The sequence below is a fragment of the Schistocerca americana genome, chromosome 1, assembly GCF_021461395.2.
Source record: "Schistocerca americana isolate TAMUIC-IGC-003095 chromosome 1, iqSchAmer2.1, whole genome shotgun sequence".
Lineage (NCBI taxonomy): Eukaryota > Metazoa > Arthropoda > Insecta > Orthoptera > Acrididae > Schistocerca > Schistocerca americana.
In genome coordinates, this window is record NC_060119.1 from 694,807,293 (window position 1) to 694,827,459 (window position 20,167).

General features: G+C 39.6%; 1 protein-coding gene across 2 annotated transcripts in view; it reads right to left on the minus strand.

The window, feature by feature from the left end:
• LOC124609337 (acylamino-acid-releasing enzyme-like) overlaps nucleotides 1–20,167 on the minus strand; it is a 134,901-nt gene that overhangs the window by 43,432 nt on the left and 71,302 nt on the right. For both annotated transcript variants that reach the window (XM_047140065.1, XM_047140066.1), the window contains exon 9: nucleotides 7,411–7,668. In XM_047140065.1, coding sequence (XP_046996021.1) covers nucleotides 7,411–7,668 — 258 coding nt within the window. The remainder of the gene's footprint in view (nucleotides 1–7,410; nucleotides 7,669–20,167) is intronic.

Genomic DNA, 20,167 nt, shown 5'->3' on the forward strand with positions numbered 1-20,167 from the left:
CCATGTGCTCTGTCTCCCCATCCGAATGTGGTGAAATGGAGAGGAAGTAAGGTGGGTAATGCCTCTGTCAATGCAAAAAGTCTGAAACAACACCAAAACAAACTGTGAATCATTATGAGAGACAATTGTCTGGGATAGTCCTTCAATCACGAAAATCTAGTTCAGATCCCATACAGCAGCTTTCACTGTGGTGGTGCGCATGCGAATGACATAGTGCATTAACTACTATCAAGCACACGGAATTACGTAAAGGGCCTGCAAAGCCAATGTGAACACGTTCCCACAGCTTACTGGACATGGGCCACTGAGTATAGGTCTGTGGTGGTGCTGCATGCTGCTCGGCACACATTGTTGCGCTCACAAACAACCTTCTCAATTTCTGAATTAATGCCAAACAAATTGAAATGCAGAGAGCTTCATGCAATACATGCCCCAGTGACCACTGTAGGAAAGCAAGTATATGAGCTGTCAGGACCGGAGGGACAATAATGCTAGGGTCATCGGAGTTGGTGTTAAGGTGGAGAGCATCATGGATGACTATCAGCTGATGCAGGAAGATAAAGTTGCATATTGGACCAGAAACACTGGGGGCAAACGCTCGGGCCAATCCTTGTGCATAAAATGAACCACCTGACAGAGCACAGGATCCTGACAGGTGGCCTAGGCTATGCAATGACTTGAAGTCGATCAACCACTTGCTGCAATCAATCATTGATCTGAAAGCAGGCACGACAACACATCCACATTTGCATGGTCCACTGCCAATCTATACTAAACCTCACAGAGATAAGCACTCAAAAACTAAACCCAACACTGGAGTCACTGTGCGGCCATGTCAGGAACGTTTGAACGAGAACTGAAATGCGTCACAAGCTGCTTGTTATCGGTGATTAGATCCAATATGCTGCCACAGATGAAGATTTGGAACCTTTGGACTGCACACACAATAGCCAGAGCTACCTTCTTGATTTGAGAAAAATTGGGTTGTGCAGCTGTCAACATCTTGGAGGCATATGTGATAGGCTGTTCAGAACCATCAGTATTTTTGTGAGCTAAGACTGCCCCAACCATTTCTTCGCAAGGACAAGCTGTTTAGTACTGAGGCATAGTGATGATTCGAGCAGCGACTTGATGTTGGCAAATGCTCTGTTGCAATTAGCTGACCAAATGGAAGGAACACTTTTTTTACACAAGTTACTGAGTGGATGAATGATGTCCACCACACTGGAGAGAAATTTGGAATAATAACTGACTTTACTCCAAAATGAACTGAGTTCCTTCACATTCCGTGGTGGAGGTAGGCTGGCAATTGCTGTCACATGTTCTGCCATAGGTTTGATGCAGCCAAAAAAACGGTGGCCCAGATATTTGATTCCCATCTGAAAAAACTGACTCTTGCAAACTCCACTTGAGGCCCACCTCTTGCAGTTTTGTGAACAGGATACAGTTAGCAAGATGTTGCTGCCTTGAGGGAGTGGTGACAACGATGTCATCAAGATAGTTTGCACAGCACAGTACATCCCACATTAATTGTTCTGAAAATCTCTTAAAAATGATGGGTGCACTAGCGATGGTGAAAGGAAGGCACGTATATCTACATAACATGAAGGGAGTGCTAATGAATATAATTTGTTTACAGGAAGAGTCAAGACGAAGCTGCAGTTACACCTCTGCCAAGTCAATTTTCGAAAACATTAACCGCATGCCAACTTCTTGAGAATTCCGCCAACGCGTGGAATTTGGTAGCAATCATTAATAGTGGACTTAAAATCTCTGCACAAACAAAGCATCCCTGTAGGCTTACAAACAACCACCTGAGGTGTAGCCCACTGGCTAGAAGGAACTGTTTCAGTGATGCCCAGACCTTGCAACCTGTTCAATTCATCCTTGACAATCTGTCACAAAGCAAAAGGGACAGGCTATAGGTTTAAGGGTGACGAGAGCCTAGCAGTCCTTTGCAGTACCCAGCCCAGATGAAAAAAGGGACCTGAATTCACTGCAGAGCTCGTCTAATGCCAATACAGTCAGAACCAAGATGCACAGAGTCCTGACAGGGAACTCCAAAAACTGTAAATGTGTCAAGACCAAACATGTTTTCTGACATTGCACTGTTGATTGCCAAAAAAATTATCGCCTTTGTGTCATAATGATGTGTAACATTGATCAGGAACTGGCAGCAAACCAAATGTTAATCTGCTGAGGAAAGAGTGGGGTGACCTAAACAATGATAGGTTTCAAAACTCACTAGAGATAAAGTTGTCTCTGTATTGACCTGCAAATGCAACGGCTGTAGCTGAATGTACAGTTTAATATAGATGTTGCTGGAAACATTGCTCCTGACTGCACACCGACATAAGAATATGGACTTCTGTCAATTCCACATCCATGATCGAGGAATGACTGCACAGACAGCTATGGCACACAGCTTGCCACATGGCCTTGTTTATGACATGCCAGCACTGAACCTGCTGGTGAGGGTATGTGCATCACTGCATGAGGGGAACCAGCACTGGATGGGGGCCGTGTCTGACTGCGAACTGCATGAATCCAATGAGCATGATGAAGATGTCACTAAACAACACCTTTGCTGCAGAAACACACGCACCAATGCAATGTCCAGGACATCCCCAAACTGTTCAGTCACAGCCTGAGACACCTAAAATCCCTCTACTGTCAGATCTTCTAGAGTGTCTGCATAGGAATGTTGACAATGAGCACAAACGAATTTGCATTTCCTACTTAAAACTGTGGATGTCGGCTACCCACACCTGATGGGCCTGGCCCAGTTTCTATTGTCCCTAGTGAAACTCCATTGGGAAACAACAACATGGCTTTGCTTAAGATAATAAGTATTGGGCAACTTACACAATTCAGGAAACGACAACTCTGTCAGGTTCTCTAATGGAACATGTTTTCAAAGCAAGTGGTATGTTTCGGGCTCAACTCAAGACAAGAAGAATGACTTTTGGAAAAATGGTGATCTACCTGAAATCTGCGAAACGTTGATGGAAATGGTGTACATACAAGTTCCAATCTTCCTTTGCTTCCTGGAATGGTGGCAAAGCCAGTGGAACACTTGGGCGTGCAGAGGGGAGTTGTGGAGGGCCAGTTTCACTGTGTGAATTCATAACCAACTGACGAAATCTAACTGCTGCTGCTGCTGCTGTTGTTGTTGTTGTTGTTGTTGTTGCTGCTGCTGCTGCTGCTGCTGCTGCTGCTGCTGCTGTTGTTGTTGTTGTTGTTGTTATGATAAGGAAACCAACACTGAATCCATCACACTCGTGGAACATGTGTGGAATCAAAACAATCTCTTTGTCAAAAACTGTAGTATTTACAGTTTTTTACTAACAACAACAACACAAGATTATGTCTAACAGCGGTGAGCCAAGCACTGGAATTACCATAAGCATGAGAGAACATTGACTGAAGCATAAAAGTCCAGGTTGAGTCTGACCACATGCTATGTCATCCTATAATGACAAATAGCTGTCCGAGTTTGTGAGCTGGACCTTCACCTAGCATGGCTGCGCACACGGGAGCGAGGTCACACTGGTAGCGTGCTGCTGAGAACACTCATTCAGAGGCAGCGGTGCTGCCATCGAGTGAAGCAGGCACCCTCATCTTGTCTTCTCCCGGGTGGTTATGATGGCGGCATATGTGAGCTTGCCGCCACAGTGTTAGACCTCCTAGCAACAAACAACTGGCCTGAAATTATCTAATCAGCTAACATAGAGGAAAGTTTCAGTTATCATAAGGCTGTGATAGCAACCATGACTATGGGTATCACAAGGAATGTTAAGAAATGTAGGAAAATATTTTTGCTTAGCAAGAGTGACAAGACATAAATTGCAGTATATCAGAGTAGTCAGTATCAAATATTCTGTGCTGAGGAAAAAGATATGGAGCACAAGTGGAAAAAGTTCAAAGGCATAGTTCAATATGCCTTAGGCAAGTATGTTCCAAGCAAGGTCTTAAGGGATGAGAAAGACCGACCGTGATTTAACAGCTGTATTAAAAAACTGCTAAGCAAACAAAGAGAGCTTCAGCACAGATTCGAGAGAAGTCAAAACTAGCAGACGAATGAAGTGAAAATGAGTAAAGAGAGCAATCAAAATTCTGTCAATCAATCTGACTACAAATGTGAAGAGGTTTTGGTCTTATGTGATATTAGCAAGCAGTTCAAAATCATCTATTCCATCATTCAGTGACCATATAGGCTGCAAAACAGAAAATAACAGACAGAAGGCAGAAATACTGAATTCAGTCTTCTGAAATTGTTTCACTATGGAAGATCATAATACGGTCCCTCCTTCGAATCATCGTATGAATGTCGAAATGGCAGGTATCGAGATGACCAATCGTGGAATAGAAAAGCATCAGGATCAGATGAGATACCTGCATTCTAGCGGTGTTTATCGTAGATCAACAAAGCAACGAAAAGGACCTACTACAGGTCATTCCATTTTCAGGAAGGGCTATAGGACAGATGCACATAATCATAAGACTACTTTGTGGATGTCAAATCTGTCGTAGAATTATCGAAAATGTTTTATGCTCAATAATTATGACAAAAATCAATATGGACTCCGCAAACAGAGATCCTGCAAAACAGCTTGCTCTGTTCCTCTATGAGATCCGTAGTACTGTAGACAATGGTGCTCAGGTTAATGGCATGTGCCTGGACTTCAGGAAGGCATTTGAAACTGTCTCACACTAAACTTTAGTGAAAATAATTGAAGCTTAGTGAGTATTGGACCAGATTTGCAACTGGATTCAAAACTTCCTGGCAGACAGAACTCAACACATCACTCTTAATGAAAAAAAAAAATCAATAGATGTACAGCTAATTTCCACATTACCCCATGGAAGTGTGATAGTACTGTTTCTGTTTACAATGTGTATAAATGACCTAGTAGAAAGTGTCAGAAGCTCTTCCAAGACTGTCTATAAGAAAGAGCAATCTCAGAAGATAGTATCAATTCGCAGAATGATCTACAGAAGATTGATGAATGGTGAAAGCTCTGGCAGTTGACCCTGAGCCTAAATAAATGAAACATAACGTGCATACACGGGAAAAGAAATCCACTACTGTACGACTACACTATTGATAGAATGACCTTAAGTGGAATGGCCACATAAAGCAGACAATAGGAAAAGCAGATGCCAACTGAGAGTCATATGAAGAATCTTAAGGAAATGTAATTCATTCATGAAAGAAGTGGGTTACAAGACCAGGGTGTATACGCAAACAAGGAAAATATTTCCCGGATTTCTCGGTTAAAAATACACTTTCTCCCGGGTGAAAAACTTTTTCCATGTTAAGTGACAGTATATTTCCTTTTCAGGACTGCAAAACTTATCAATCCTTTGAATGGTTATGGTTTTATACACGGACGTAGAATTTCCTGGCACTTTAGAAAACAAAACTCAGGGAAAAAGACATGTTTTGGAAATATCTTTGATGTGCAGCAACATGTATACTGTGTATTTTCTTATTACAAAAGTACACATTGGAATTCCACCAAGCACCGCATGTTACTTTCCGAATCATTGAAATCGAGACTGCGATGCGCTTTTGTGAGCCAGTCATAGCTCATGTTACTTGATCTCACCAGCCAATGACAGCGGATATTCAGAGCATAGGACACATGATGTAGTCAGCCAACAGCAACATCACTGTTAATTAACACAAACACACAAACAGGGAAAGTTAACATTTTAAATTAATATACATAGTTTTGCTACAAGAAAAGCAAAGCTTTCACTTATAATATTGGTCTTTAAGGTTAATAAGCTGCAAGAGAAGCTAATCTTTCACAGGTAATGTTGATCTTTTTTGCACGTGTTACACTTTATATATCACACAAATGTACCAGTAAAATTCTTAATAATAATGACATAAATGTGTCATCTTCAGGGTTTGAAATTCTTCTAAATGGCTTGCCATCAAAGAGCTTCCTACGGGTAAAACATTAAAAGATCATACATTATGTCATAAAAGAAACAAGACATCAGAAGACACTCCAAGAGCATCATAATTTCGTGAACCATACTAAAATGTGCACATTTAAAGTGCATAAGGATGTAGGTTGCAGCAGGTACTGGGAGATGAAGAAGCTTGCACAGGATAGGGTAGCATGGAGAGCTGCATCAAACCAGTCTCTGGACTGAAGACCACAACAACAACAACAACTACTACTACTACTTAAAGTGCACATTCGAACGTCCAGATTCTCAATGAAGTAGACCTCAACCTGCTTTCCTTTCTGCAGAAGGATCTATTACCTCATCAGAGTTCGTCAAACGTTTTGCTACATAAAAATCAAAATGTCATTATTTAATACTGAAAAAGCTGTTAATACAAATAACACCCAAGACTGGTGTTGTTTCTCGATTTGATTAAGTCTATTTTGTCACTGTCTGCTAGATAAAACAAAATAGGCCTTTCTAATATTGCAGCAGTGAAGACACTTGTCCGACTGATTCCTGAGTACTGTTCATCAATCTGGGACCCTTACCAGGTAGGACTGACAGTAGAGATAGAGAAGATCCAATGAAAAGCGGCATCTTTCATTAAGATATCATTTAGTCGGTGCAAGATCGTTTCACAGATGCGCAACACACTCTAATGGCAGACATTACGAGAGAGGCATTGTGAATATTCACAGAAGTTTAATATTGAAATTTCAAGAGAGTACTTCTCAGGAAAAATCAGACAACATATTACTTCCTTCCACTTGCATCGCACGAAATGATCACGATGAGAAAATTCGAGAAATTAGAACTAATACAGAGGCTTACCGAAAATCATTCTTTCCACACACCATTCATGAGTGTAACAGGATAGGAAAGATCAGTTAGTGATAAGAGAAGTATCTTCTGCCACATACATTAGATGGCTTGCGGAGTACTGATTTAGAGGTCGATGAATAAAGGATTTTAGAATAAAAAATCCAACAAGCTATCTGCATCAATTGAGTGAAACTACTTGCCTCATACAACTGTAAAAAAAAGAAATAAAATTGTGAATTCTCACTTGCAACATTTTTTTTTCTCCTTCGTGTATCTCTCTGCATTGTGGTACACTGTTGCTATCAGTTTCTTTCGATATTTAGGTAACTTGCATAATATTTGGAGCAGGAAATTATTCCAATTGCACTTACATATAATATGCAATACTTCAACAAAGAGAGAAACTATGAGCTTATTATTTCAACAAAGAAACAAGTAAACAAGCTAGAAAGTAAGTAGGTGAGTAAGTAAATAAGTAAGCATGCAAGGAAAGCAACAATAACTTTTCTTTTATCTTATTTTTGCCATTTAAACAATAAGCCACGGTCAGGTGGCTTGCGGAGTATGGATGTAGATGTAGATGTGGAAGAGGGGGGTGAGAACTCTGTGCATACTCACTGACAGTGGCTTCTGGATCATTTTCCTGTGTAAGGGCCAAGGTGTGGCACACGAGACCATCAAGAGCAGATGTAACCACCCAATTGGTAACAGGGAACCACTGCATTGTCTTTTCACTGCCTGCTGGTGGCAACTTCCCCAGAACAAGGTTTGCAGGTGTTTTCAGAGAACTTCGTGAGCAAACCACTATATCATTCCATACATCAAGTACTGACTGACTGCCATCATCCCACTCCAGTTCTGTTATTGTTTTAGTCTCTGAAATTACAAAATATTCATTAAAATTATATTCATTATTTCCTAACTGAATTCTAATAGACATAAATACAGCTATAATCTAATAGACATAAATTTTTTGTACTTACTACCTGTGCTGAAACTTTCACTGTAATGAACCATCATATGGCATTAAAACTGAGCAGGACCAAATGGATAAGACAATACTATGAATGTCAAAGAAACAGATTCATGCATCGGTCTAGTTTCCAGTTTAATGTGTCATGAAGTCTTATTTTACTTATTTGCAGAAAATCCCATAACATGATCAATGCCATGAATCATGTTTTACAGACATTTAACATAACTGTAATAAGATCTTAATTTCTTTATCTTAGATCTACAGTTTCTCCTCATCTCTCAGAACATACAGTGATGAGCCAAAATATTACAACCACTGCCCACCACAATATTTAGTGCTGCTAGGCGGTGTTACACATGAGGACATAACATACTAAGGAAAGAATATAAGCAGAGTAGAGAGAAATGGACGAATGGTTCTAGTGACAATTTTTTATTTTTATTTTTTATTTTACATATCTAATTCCATAAGACCAAATTGAGGAGCAAATATCCAAGATCATGGAACACGTCAGTACATGAAATTACTACATAAAAGTAATAACAGATGAAATAAAATGTTTATGAACCCAAAAAAAGACAAGCCATAAGTTTAAGTAAACATAATCAACAATATACCATAGGAATCGACTTAAATATTTCAGGGAACTCCTTGTCAGAATACCCATGAGGAAACTCTTCAGTTTCAATTTGAAAGTGCATGGATTACTGCTAAGATTATTGAATTCTTGAGGTAGCTTATTGAAAATGGCTACAGCAGTATACTGCACATGTTTCTGCACAACAGTCAAGGAATGCAATCCAAATGTAGACTGGATTTCTGCCTAGTATTAATTGAGTGAAAGCTGCTAATTCTTGGGAATAAGTTGATACTGGTAACAAGAAATGATAGTAAAGAATATATATATTGAGAGGCCACTGTCAGAATACCCAGACTAGTGAACAGGACTTGACAAGAGGTTCGCGAACTTGCACCACTTATTGCCCAAACTGCCCATTTCAGAGTCAAAAATGTCCTCTGAGTTATCCCAAAATACAATACCATATGACATAAGCAAATGAAAATAAGCAAAGTAGACTAATTTTTATGTCAAACGATCGCTTACTTCAGATACCGGTCAAATGTTAGAAATGGCAGCATTAAGTCTTTGAACAAGATCTTGAACGTTGGCTTTGCACAACAGTTTACTATCTTCCTTAATGCCTAGGTATTTGAACTGTTCGGTTTCACTAATCATATGCCCATACTGTGAAATTAAAATATTGGGTTTTGTTGAATTGTTTGTTAGAAACTGTAAAAACTGAGTCCCACTGTGATTTAGCATCAGTTTATTTTCTACAAGCCATGAACTTAAGTCATGAACTGCACTATTTGAAACAGAGCCAATATTGCATACAACATCCTTTACTGCCAAACTAGTGTCGTCAGCAAACAGAAATATTTTGCAATTACCTGTAATATTAGGGGGCATATCATTTATATAAATAAGGAACATGAGTGGCCCCAACACTGATCCCCAAGGCAGCCCCCATTTGACCATAGCCCACTCAAACACCACATCACAGTCATTCTCAACTGTGCATAATGACCTTTTGTTGTCTGTTGTTACAGTAAGAGGTGAACCAATTGTGAGCTATTCCCCGTATTCAATAATGGTCCAACTTCTGCAGCAATATTTTGTGATCAGTACAATCAAACGACTTAGTTAAATCAAAAAATATGCCCAGCATTCAAAACGTTTTGTTTGATCCATCCAGTACCTCACAGAGAAAAGAAAATGTAGCATTTTCAGTTATAAACCACATCTGAAGCTGAACTGTATATTTGATAGCAAATTATGTGATATAAAATGATCAATTATCCTTAGATACACAGCCTTTTCAATAACTTTAGCAAACCCTGATGGCATAGAAATAGGTCTAAAATTGTCCCTTTCTCCCTTTTTATAAAGCGGCTTTACAAGTCATAACTTTAATCATTCAGGAAACTGACCATTCTTAAAGGAAAAATTACAAATGTGGCTAAGTACAGGACTAACATGTCTAGCACAGTACTTTAATATTCTGAACCAGAAACTGCGAAATCCACAGACATAGGTGACTTAGACAAAGGGTAGATAGTTAAGGCCTGGCACCTTGAAATGAGCATCACAGAACCAAAAGAGCTGCTCTGTTGTTCACAAGCTGCTGTCATCAGTAGCTATAGAAAGTGGTTGAAAGATGGTGAAATCGCAAGTATGTGACAAGGTATTGGATGTTCATACCATATAGCATACAGTGGAGGTTGGAGTCTAGCACGCACTGTAAATCAGGATACGTAGCAATCTGTGGCAGATCTGATGACAAGAGTACAATGCTAGTTCAGGCTCAAGTGTTTTGGAGCACATTGTCCAGAGCACTGTATTGAATATGGAGGCCCACAACAGACAACCTCTGTGTGTTCCCCATATTGACCCAACAACACTGTCTATTATCCAGAATGAGATTTTCACTCTGCAGCGGAGTGTGCGCTGATATGAAACTTCCTAGCAGATTAAAACTGTGTGCCCGACCGAGACTCGAACTCGGGACCTGGTAGAGCACTTGCCCGCGAAAGGCAATAGGTCCCGAGTTCGAGTCTCGGTCGGGCACACAGTTTTAATCTGCTAGGAAGTTTCATATCAGCGCACACTCCGCTGCAGAGTGAAAATCTCATTCTGGAAACATCCCCCAGGCTGTGGCTAAGCCATGTCTCCGCTATATCCTTTCTTTCAGGAGTGCTGGTTCTGCAAGGTTCGCAGGAGAGCTTCTGTAAAGTTTGGAAGGTAGGAGACGAGATACTGGCAGAAGTAAAGCTGTGAGTACCGGGCGTGAGTCGTGCTTCGGTAGCTCAGATGGTAGAGCACTTGCCCGCGAAAGGCAAAGGTCCCGAGTTCGAGTCTCGGTCGGGCACACAGTTTTAATCTGCTAGGAAGTTTCACTGTCTATTATGATTGTAACGAGCATGGGATCACTGATACTGGTACCATGGATCAATGGAAACATGTCTCCTGGTTGGATCAACTATGTTTCTTGTTATACCAGGTCGATGGTCATGTCCAGATAGGCCATCATCCTGCCAAACAACTCCTCAAAACATGTATTGTGTCCATGCAGACCATCTGCAACCCTTCATGCTTAATGTCTTCCTAAATGGCGATGGGATCTTACGTTAAGGTAACTGCTCACGTCAAAAGGCCAGAATGTACCACAGTGATTTTAGCAGAACAGTAGTGAACTCGCATCATCATTGTCTTGGTCACAAAATTCACCTGATCAGAACGCGATGGGAAACATCTGGGGCACTATCAGGTGACAGCTCCATGCCCACAACAAAATGAATTTCGTGACCTGTGCTCGACGTTTGGTGCCACATGCCACTAGAAACTTACCAAGGACTTGTCAAATGCATGCCAAACTGCTGAACCATGTTTCTACAGCGGAGCAACACATTATTAAGCATAATGTTTGCACCTTCAATGTACCTTACATTTTAGGTGTCATGTCTGCAAACTATTATAATTATGCCTTCAGGAAACTGATAGCTTTCATTGCATTTAATTAAACTACAGTGTCAGGTTAGAGATAGTTGGGAATCATTCCACTGAAATCCAACTGAAAGGATTGTGAGGCAACCAATAACTTGGCTCAGAAATTTGGCCAAAAACAGGGAATAATTAAAACAGTATAAGGGTTTGAATCTCCTTGCCTGTATTCTGATCAAAATTAAATCCTTTTGGCTCTGAAAACTGAAAAATCTTTAAAGAATACAGAGCTCTCTTTGCATAGTTCAGTGTTTCTTGAATACTGGTACTACCGCATTACTGAAACAAATAACTGTCAAAACTATTTAGTCGATAAACTTCATACGGCTTAAAAGTCTTTTTCTTAAAAGTAAGTGAACAGTCCTTTCTTGCATCATTTTTCATTGACTGACTGTGACGCACTCTCAAGAAATTTAAAACATGCAAATGTGATAATATCACTACAGATGCAATTGTTCACTAACCTAATGGTTTCTGTTACACTATTGCCAACTTTACTATAAAGATGGAGCGACAGTGACAGACGTAGACAGACCTTTTAGGTGTTCCTCAGGAAAGTACGTTGGCACCCTCACTATTCATGTTGTACATTAACGATCTTGCAGTAAATATTAACAGCAACCTCTAACTTTTCATAGATGATGAAGTTTTGGAGTACTGCGTTAAAAAAGCTACATTAATATTCAGTCTGATCTTGACAAAATTTAAAAGTGGTGCACAGAAATGTAAAATTGTGCATGCCACAAAATGAAAAAACATACTATCCTATGACTACAATATAATTCAGTCACAAATGGAATAAAAAAACTCATACAAATACCTGGATGAAACAATATGAAGAGATATAAAATGGCACAATCACATTGGCTCATCATACAATGCAAGCAGAGAAATATGCCTCTGAGCACAGCCTAATGACCATAACCAGCCTTGCGCACAGAGTTTCAATGAAGCTCACAATTCGCAGGATTGTCTTCAGAACTGATCGTGTGTCCTTGGTGCTGAGTCAAGTAGAAAGACTGAAACAGTGACTTAGAAGGTTCTGTGATAAGCTATGGTGGGACTTCCTGGAATTGGGCCATAGGATTGAGATCTGCAGAGTCCCCATAAAAGGGTCTGGTGTGCACTACACATCAGAGGCTGCTACCATGGTAGTTCACTGTGTGAGAGATGCAAACAAGAATTTTTTTAGATTAGGAAACTCTCCATCCAATGCAGGTAATAATCTCTGTAGGAAACCCAGAAGTATCCGTGTCAGATCAAAAGAAATACCTGCCACAGGTGAGAGTATTAAAATCTTAGTGGTTAACTGTCAAAGCATTTGCAACAAAGTGCCCGAGTTTGAAGTGCTCATGAAAAGCAGTGAAACTCACCTGAAATTGATAGCACTGAGATTTTGGGGGAAAATTTAAGTGTATATAAAACAGGTAGGCAAATGTGAAATGGAGGTGGTGTATCTGTCACAGTAGACAAGAAATTGAAATCCACCAAGACATAAATTAAAGCTGCACATGAGATTGTTTGGGCGAGACTCAGTATCAGGGGTCAGCATAAAATAATAACTGGATCCTTCTATCGCCCACCAGACTCATCTCATAATGCAACTGAAATCTTTAGAGAAAATCTCAATTCACTTGTACATCCCCACTTACACTTTAATCACTGACAAAGACTATAATCATCCAACAATTAATTGGGAAAATTACAGTTTTATTAGTGGTAGGCGTAATAAGAATCCCTGTGAAACATTACTAAATGCCTTGTCTGCGAACTACAGATAGTTAGTAACCCCACTCATGAGGAAAATATATTAGATCTAATGACAACAAATCGACCTGACCTCTTTGAGGATGTTCATATTGAAACTACTATCAGTGACCATACCAGGGTTGTGGCAACAATGATTAACAAAGTAGAAAGGACAACTAAAACAAGCACAAAGATATATATGTTCAGTAATAAGGTAAAAAAATTAATATCTCAATGAGGAACTTGGAACTTTCAACACAGGGTAGGAGAATGTAGAGGAACCATGGCTCAAGTTTAAATGAGTAGTTAACAGTGCACTGAATACACATGTACCCTGTAGAACAGTTCATAATGGTGGGACCCACCATGGTACAGTGTAACTGTAAAGAAACTTCTAAAGATACAAAGACTACTGCACAATTGGTGTAAAACAAAGTTTAGGACTATAGAGAGGGAGATGCTGAATGAAATGCATTTGGTTGTCATGAAAGCAATGTGTAAAGCACACAATGACTACTGTAGCAGATTACTGTCAAATGATCTTTCACAAAAACTAAAGAAATTCTGGTTGTATGTAAATGCTGTTAGTGGTACTGAAGTTAGTGTCCAGTCCCTAGTGAATGAGACAGAAAAAAACTGAAATTAAAGTTAGCAAAGCAAAAGCTGAAATACTTAACTATGTTTTAAAAGGTTCCTTTACAAAGGAAAGCCCAGGAAAATTGTCCCAATTTAAAGTATTAGTCAGTGGTGTTGAGAAACAGCTGAAATTATCAAAATTTACAAAGGAAAACCCAGGAGTATTGTCCCAATTTAATCCTTGTACCATTGAAAAGATGAATGAAGTAAGTATTACAGTCAGTGGTGTTGAGAAACAGCTGAAATCATCGAAATTGAACAAAGTTCCAGGCCCGAAGTAAGCCCATTCAGATACTACTCTGAATTTGCGGCTGAGTTAGCTGCTCTTCTAACTATAATCTATTGTATAGCTCTCAAACAAAAAACCATCCCCAGTAGTTGGTAAAAGCACAGTCACACACATCTACAAAAAGTGTAGTAAAAGTGAGCCACAAAACTACCACTGAATATCTTTCACATCAATTTGTTGTCGAATCTTGGAACATAATCTGAGCTTAAACATAATGAGTTATCTTGAACAGAACGACCTCCTCAAAGCCAATCAGCATGTATTCCGAAAACATCAGTCATGTGAAATTCAACTTGCACTGTTCTCACATGACGTACTGAAAGCTTTTTGGACCAAGGCAGTCAAGGCCAAATAGTATTAATTTCCAAAAAGCATTTGACTCAGTAGCACACCTACCTTTATTGTCAGAAGTTCAATCACATGGAGTATCAAGTGAAATATATGATGGGATTGATGACTTTTTTGGTAGGTAGGATGCAGCATGTTATCCTAGATGGAGAGTCATTGTCACATGTAGAAGTAACTTTGGGTGGGCCCCAGGGAAATGTGTTGCGACCCTTGCTGTTAATGTTTTATATAATGACCTTGCAGGCAACGTTAATAGTAAAATCAGGCATTTTGCAAATGATGCAGTTGTCTACAGCAAAGTACTATCTGAAAGAAGCTGCCTAAATATTCAGTCAGACCTTGATAAGATTTCAAAGTGGTTCAAAGATTGGCAACTTGCTTTAAATCTTGAAAAATGTAAAATTGCACACTCCACAAAAAAGAGCGGGGGGAAGACTGTAGTACCACTGAGTTTCTGCTGCAATCAACCAACTCATATCAATATCTGTGTGCAACACTTTGTAGGGGTAAGAAATGAAATGAAATGATCACATAGTCTCAGTCACGGATAAAGCAGGTGGCAGACTTCAATTTCTCTTCACTTAAAACTTCCGGGCTGATAGGCCGTGGTCGAAGTATAAAACTCTCTCCTGACGTTTCGTCTCCGACTGCGGGAGACATCCTCGGAGGTAAAGCGGCGAACTGCGAAGAGAACTCGACGAAGCGCTGATTATATAGGCAGTACAGAGGACGCCACAGTCGATCACGTGGCGTCGGCTATGAGATTGTCTCTGGTAATGCCAACATTCTCGATTGAAAGTAATCGATCATCACGCTTGCGGTGCAATGCTGACATCCAAATTTTATCCAGTTTAACATCTTCGTCTTTCCTGTTAAAATTATTACAATGTTTATCAATCTCGATAGCCTCTCTATACAAGCGTGCATAATAATGTGAGGTTTTTGATATGACACTCGTCTCGCTGAATTTTATTTCATGATCACCTTCCTGGTAAACATGTTCCGCTACGGCTGATTTATCCGTGTGACCCAGGCGGCAATTCCTCTTATGTTCAACAAGACGGGTGTTCACACTTCTCTTTGTGGTGCTGATGTAAACCTGTCCACAACTACAAGGAATTTCATATGCCCCCGGTGTAGCCAAAGGGTCTCGTGCATCTTTTGCCGACCTTAAAAATTCTTTTATTTTTCTGGTGGGTCTGAAAATAGTTTCCACCCCATACTTGCCTAAAACTTTCCCAATGCGGTCTGTGATCTTACTAATGAACGGAAGAAAAACTTTGCCCTTGGACGACTGTTGTTCATCGTTACTCCTGATTCTCTGCCTAGAGCGAAGTGCTCGATCTATATCCTTGCTAGAATAGCCATTCTTCATGAACGTTGACCGTGGATGTTCAATCTCATCTTTTAAATAAACAGGTTCACAAAGTTTGTACGCCCTGTCTACCAAAGTTTTCATTACACCTCTTTTTTGTCTAGGGTGGTGGTTTGATTCTTTGTGTAGATAACTATCAGTATGTGTGGGCTTTCTATGCACCTTATGGCCCAACGTTCCGTCCCGTCGTTTAATCACAGACACATCCAGGAAGTTCAATTGCCCATTCCTTTCCGTCTCCATAGTGAATTGGATTTTCGGATTAATGCTGTTTAAATGTGTTAGGAAGGCATCCAACTCCTCTGCTCCGTGTGTCCATACTACGAACGTGTCATCGACGTAGCGATACCATGTGGCTGGTCTCTTACTGGCAGTCTGCAACGCCCGTTGTTCAAAAGTCTCCATAAATAAGTTAGCCACAGCAGGACTGAGAGGACTGCCCATAGCCACCCCGTCAATCTGTTCATAAAAGTTATTATTGTATTGAAAGTAGGTTGTGGTGAGGCAGTGTCGGAATAATGCCACAATATCGGTAGGAAAAATATCCGCTATGCATAAGATAGCTTCGTTTACCGGAATCGTGGTAAATAACGACACAACGTCAAAACTGACGAGGATATCATCCGGGCCCACGCTCATTACCTTTAACTTGTCAATGAAATGAGCTGAATTTTTAATATGACTGTCCGTCCTACCAACATAAGGCTGCAGCATTGAGAGAAGGTGTCTAGCTAACCAAGCTAGCGGACCAACATACGAGTTAGCTAGACACCTTGCCTCAATGCTGCAGCCTTATGTTGGTAGGACGGACAGTCATATTAAAAATTCAGCTCATTTCATTGACAAGTTAAAGGTAATGAGCGTGGGCCCGGATGATATCCTCGTCAGTTTTGACGTTGTGTCGTTATTTACCATGATTCCGGTATCTTATGCATAGCGGATATTTTTCCTACCGATATTGTGGCATTATTCCGACACTGCCTCACCACAACCTACTTTCAATACAATAATAACTTTTATGAACAGATTGACGGGGTGGCTATGGGCAGTCCTCTCAGTCCTGCTGTGGCTAACTTATTTATGGAGACTTTTGAACAACGGGCGTTGCAGACTGCCAGTAAGAGACCAGAAACATGGTATCGCTACGTCGATGACACGTTCGTAGTATGGACACACGGAGCAGAGGAGTTGGATGCCTGGTCACAGGTTTGTTTGACCCATAGGAGTGTGTCACAGGGATGCAGAATAAACTGAACTAGCCAACACTTTGAGATAGTTTCATGAACCGGCTTTAAAAAATGAATATAGGAATTCAACTCTCTGCATAACACTCTCATAGGGAGCTCGAGGACAAGATTAGATTAATTACGGTGCACACAGAAACATTTTAACAACCATTCTTCCTGTGCTCGATAGGTGAATTTAATGGGAAGAAGCCCTAATAACTAGCACAACACTCTTCATAGCAGTTTCAGAGCATGAATGCAGACATAGATAAAGAATAAGAAACACAGTTTTATTATAAAATTGTTTCTTACAAACATTGCATACCACGTCAGTACGAAATTCGCAATTTCCCTGAACCAATTTTTGTTGTTTCTGTGAGAAAATTTTATTTCATTAGTTTTCATTGCCACAAAGGGAATTATCTGAGTTGCCACGTAACTTATTTGTGATTATTCCAAGTTCAGCTAGGATTTGCATTTTCATCAACGATTCTTTAAGCTATGACCTCTTGCTGTCTCTGGAAATTCTTTCATTATCATCTTTTCATCACCATTATGCACCATGCCTTGTCATCATGCAATAACCACAAAAAGTATATGAGAAACCCGAGCAGAAATGTACTCTGACTGTCACCTTTGGAATGTTATATCAATACATATTGGTAGCAACGATGCATCATGTTTCAAATCAGTCACACTTCACACTAAGGTCAATGCTTATGTCACTGAAATAAGTAAACAAGAACTGAAGTCTGAATATACCATGCAGATACACAAAATTTGCCTTTTTAAATATGGGACTGTATTTTTAAAAAAATGAAATAAAAAAATTTAAAAAACCATTACCTTTACCTTTTTGTGAACGACAGTCCATTGCACTCACAATCATGCAAAGTGCAAAGAGAAATGGACCAGGAACCCAAAAAAACACAAACAACAAAGGTTCCCAAGATCGATGGGCACACTGAGGGCAACCTGTATTGAGTAACAAACACTGCAACAGTTAAATCCAGTTCTTCAGCTATCCTTTCGTGACTCCACAATGATTCGTGTCTGAAGCAGAACCTCTGAGTAATTTGTAACAAAATAACACAGAACTCAGCTTGTTTCCAACTCCCCACAGAGTATCTAAAAATTCCGTGAGATTCCCTACATTTTTCTAGTATATTACATTTTCCTGAGAATTCCCAATTTTCCAGGTTTCCCAGACAAGACCCTAAAAAATGCTGATATTGCTAAGAAACTATTTGTCATGGCCCACTTGATTTTTTCCTTACACCACCAGGTGTTTCGTTTAAACTGACCAACTCACTGGCAGTGTCCTGGAGTTAACTACAAACATATTCTTGTCCTCCACAGGACATTGTTATGTATAAGGTCAAACACAAAATAAATTAAACTGTTGTTGGAAATTTGTATACTAACCAACCTGAATTAAAGACTGTCACCTTGAAATTGTAAGTCACACATCTACATCCACTATTTCAATATTCACAACATTTCAGAACACATTTTCAATAAACTGTTCATCCATTGCCACCAAGTCAATTATTTTCCCCCCTGAAACTTGCAACAGTGCAAAAACACAGGTCAACGTCAAAACAATCTAGAATTAATACAAGATGATAAATAGCACCTTAGTAATATGAGCTGCCTCATTTCTTAGGTTTCAAAGTAGTCCACTACAAAATCATCAAACGAGAAGACTAAGCCACAGCCTACTCCGAACAACTTTAACGTGTCCAGCAAAAGTGAAGATTCAACTTAATATGTGGACAAGAAAAAACAAAAATTCCCAAGTTTGCCGGCTAAAAATACAGTTTTCCTTGAATGAAAATATGCTTTTTCCCAGGTGAAAATATGCTATACCTCTACTGAAAGCATATTCTTTCCATGTTAAATGACAATATTATTCCTCTCAGAGCTGTAAAACTCTCCAGCCAATGACAGCAGACATTCAGGGCATAGGACATATGATGCAGGCAGACAATAGGAAGATCACTGTTAAGTAGCGTAAACACACAAACAGTAAAAGTTTATGGTTTAAATAAAGTAGCTAGGAGAAAGCTTTCACAAATCATATTGGTCACCATAATTCTTTTGCAGGCCCCCCCCCCCCCCCCCCCCGCCTCCAAGGATGTAGTTATGCGGGATCCTAAGCCCATAGCTTAAAGTGCAGCAGCACAATATTTCCAACAACCATGATTATAAATTTCACTGCTGTGCAACAAACATTTTGTGGGTTACCTGGCTGAATACATGTTCAGTCGAGCACTTCGACTTTTAAATATAAAAGCCAGGTACTTGTGACATTGCTCAAGCACTCACTTTGCATTGTTTTTGAAGGATATTTATACTTTTTGCCATCGTCATTGCATAATTTGCAATTTAGGAAAGAACTAGAATAAATATGGAAAAGTAACCTTGATACTTGGTCTTTTTTAGTGGGTGTTACCCTTTAAGATACATCAAACACGTTTAAATAATGGCATAAAGGGCTGATCTTCTGGGCCTCAAATTTTTCCAAGTGGCTGGTCCTCATTTAAGTTTTAAATGAAAGTCTAATGCTCTGAGATTTAAGAAATTCATCACACATTCTCACCCACAACATTAATTCATCTTGCATAAAAGGAATTTTACTTTCAAAGCAACACTTCTCAGATCATCATTCATAATATTTTCCTGCAATCTGTCAGAAATGAAAATAGTTGTCATGCTCATCAAAACAAGGCCCACAAGAAGGACACATCACAAGCAGTTTGTTGTTATGAATTATTGTATAGTCTTTGACACATTTTGCTATCAGCAGAAGCTTGTGTGTGCACTGTGTTTGTTGTTGTAAATGGTGTATTTTCTTTGCAACTAAAGTTTTAGTTTAGTCTTATTCTCTCATTTATGTTTTATTGCTGCAGCATTATTCTGCAGTAGTAGGCTAAAGTAAAATTCTTTGTTAGAGTATCAGCTCTTACCAGTCAAAATTACAAACATTTAACTGAAAACTAAAACAATGGAAAATTCTCAGAATCCTAAAATATTCCTGACTTTTTCCCAAATTTCTCCCAGATGAAAAAATTGTCAACTCTTTCCCGAATTTCCCGGTTTTCTGGGGTGTATACATCCTGTTGATGTACTTGTACACCTGGCCAACCTTGGCCTGGTTCGTTCACTTATCAACTATACGACTGACATGTTCCTGGATATGTAAGAGGACTAT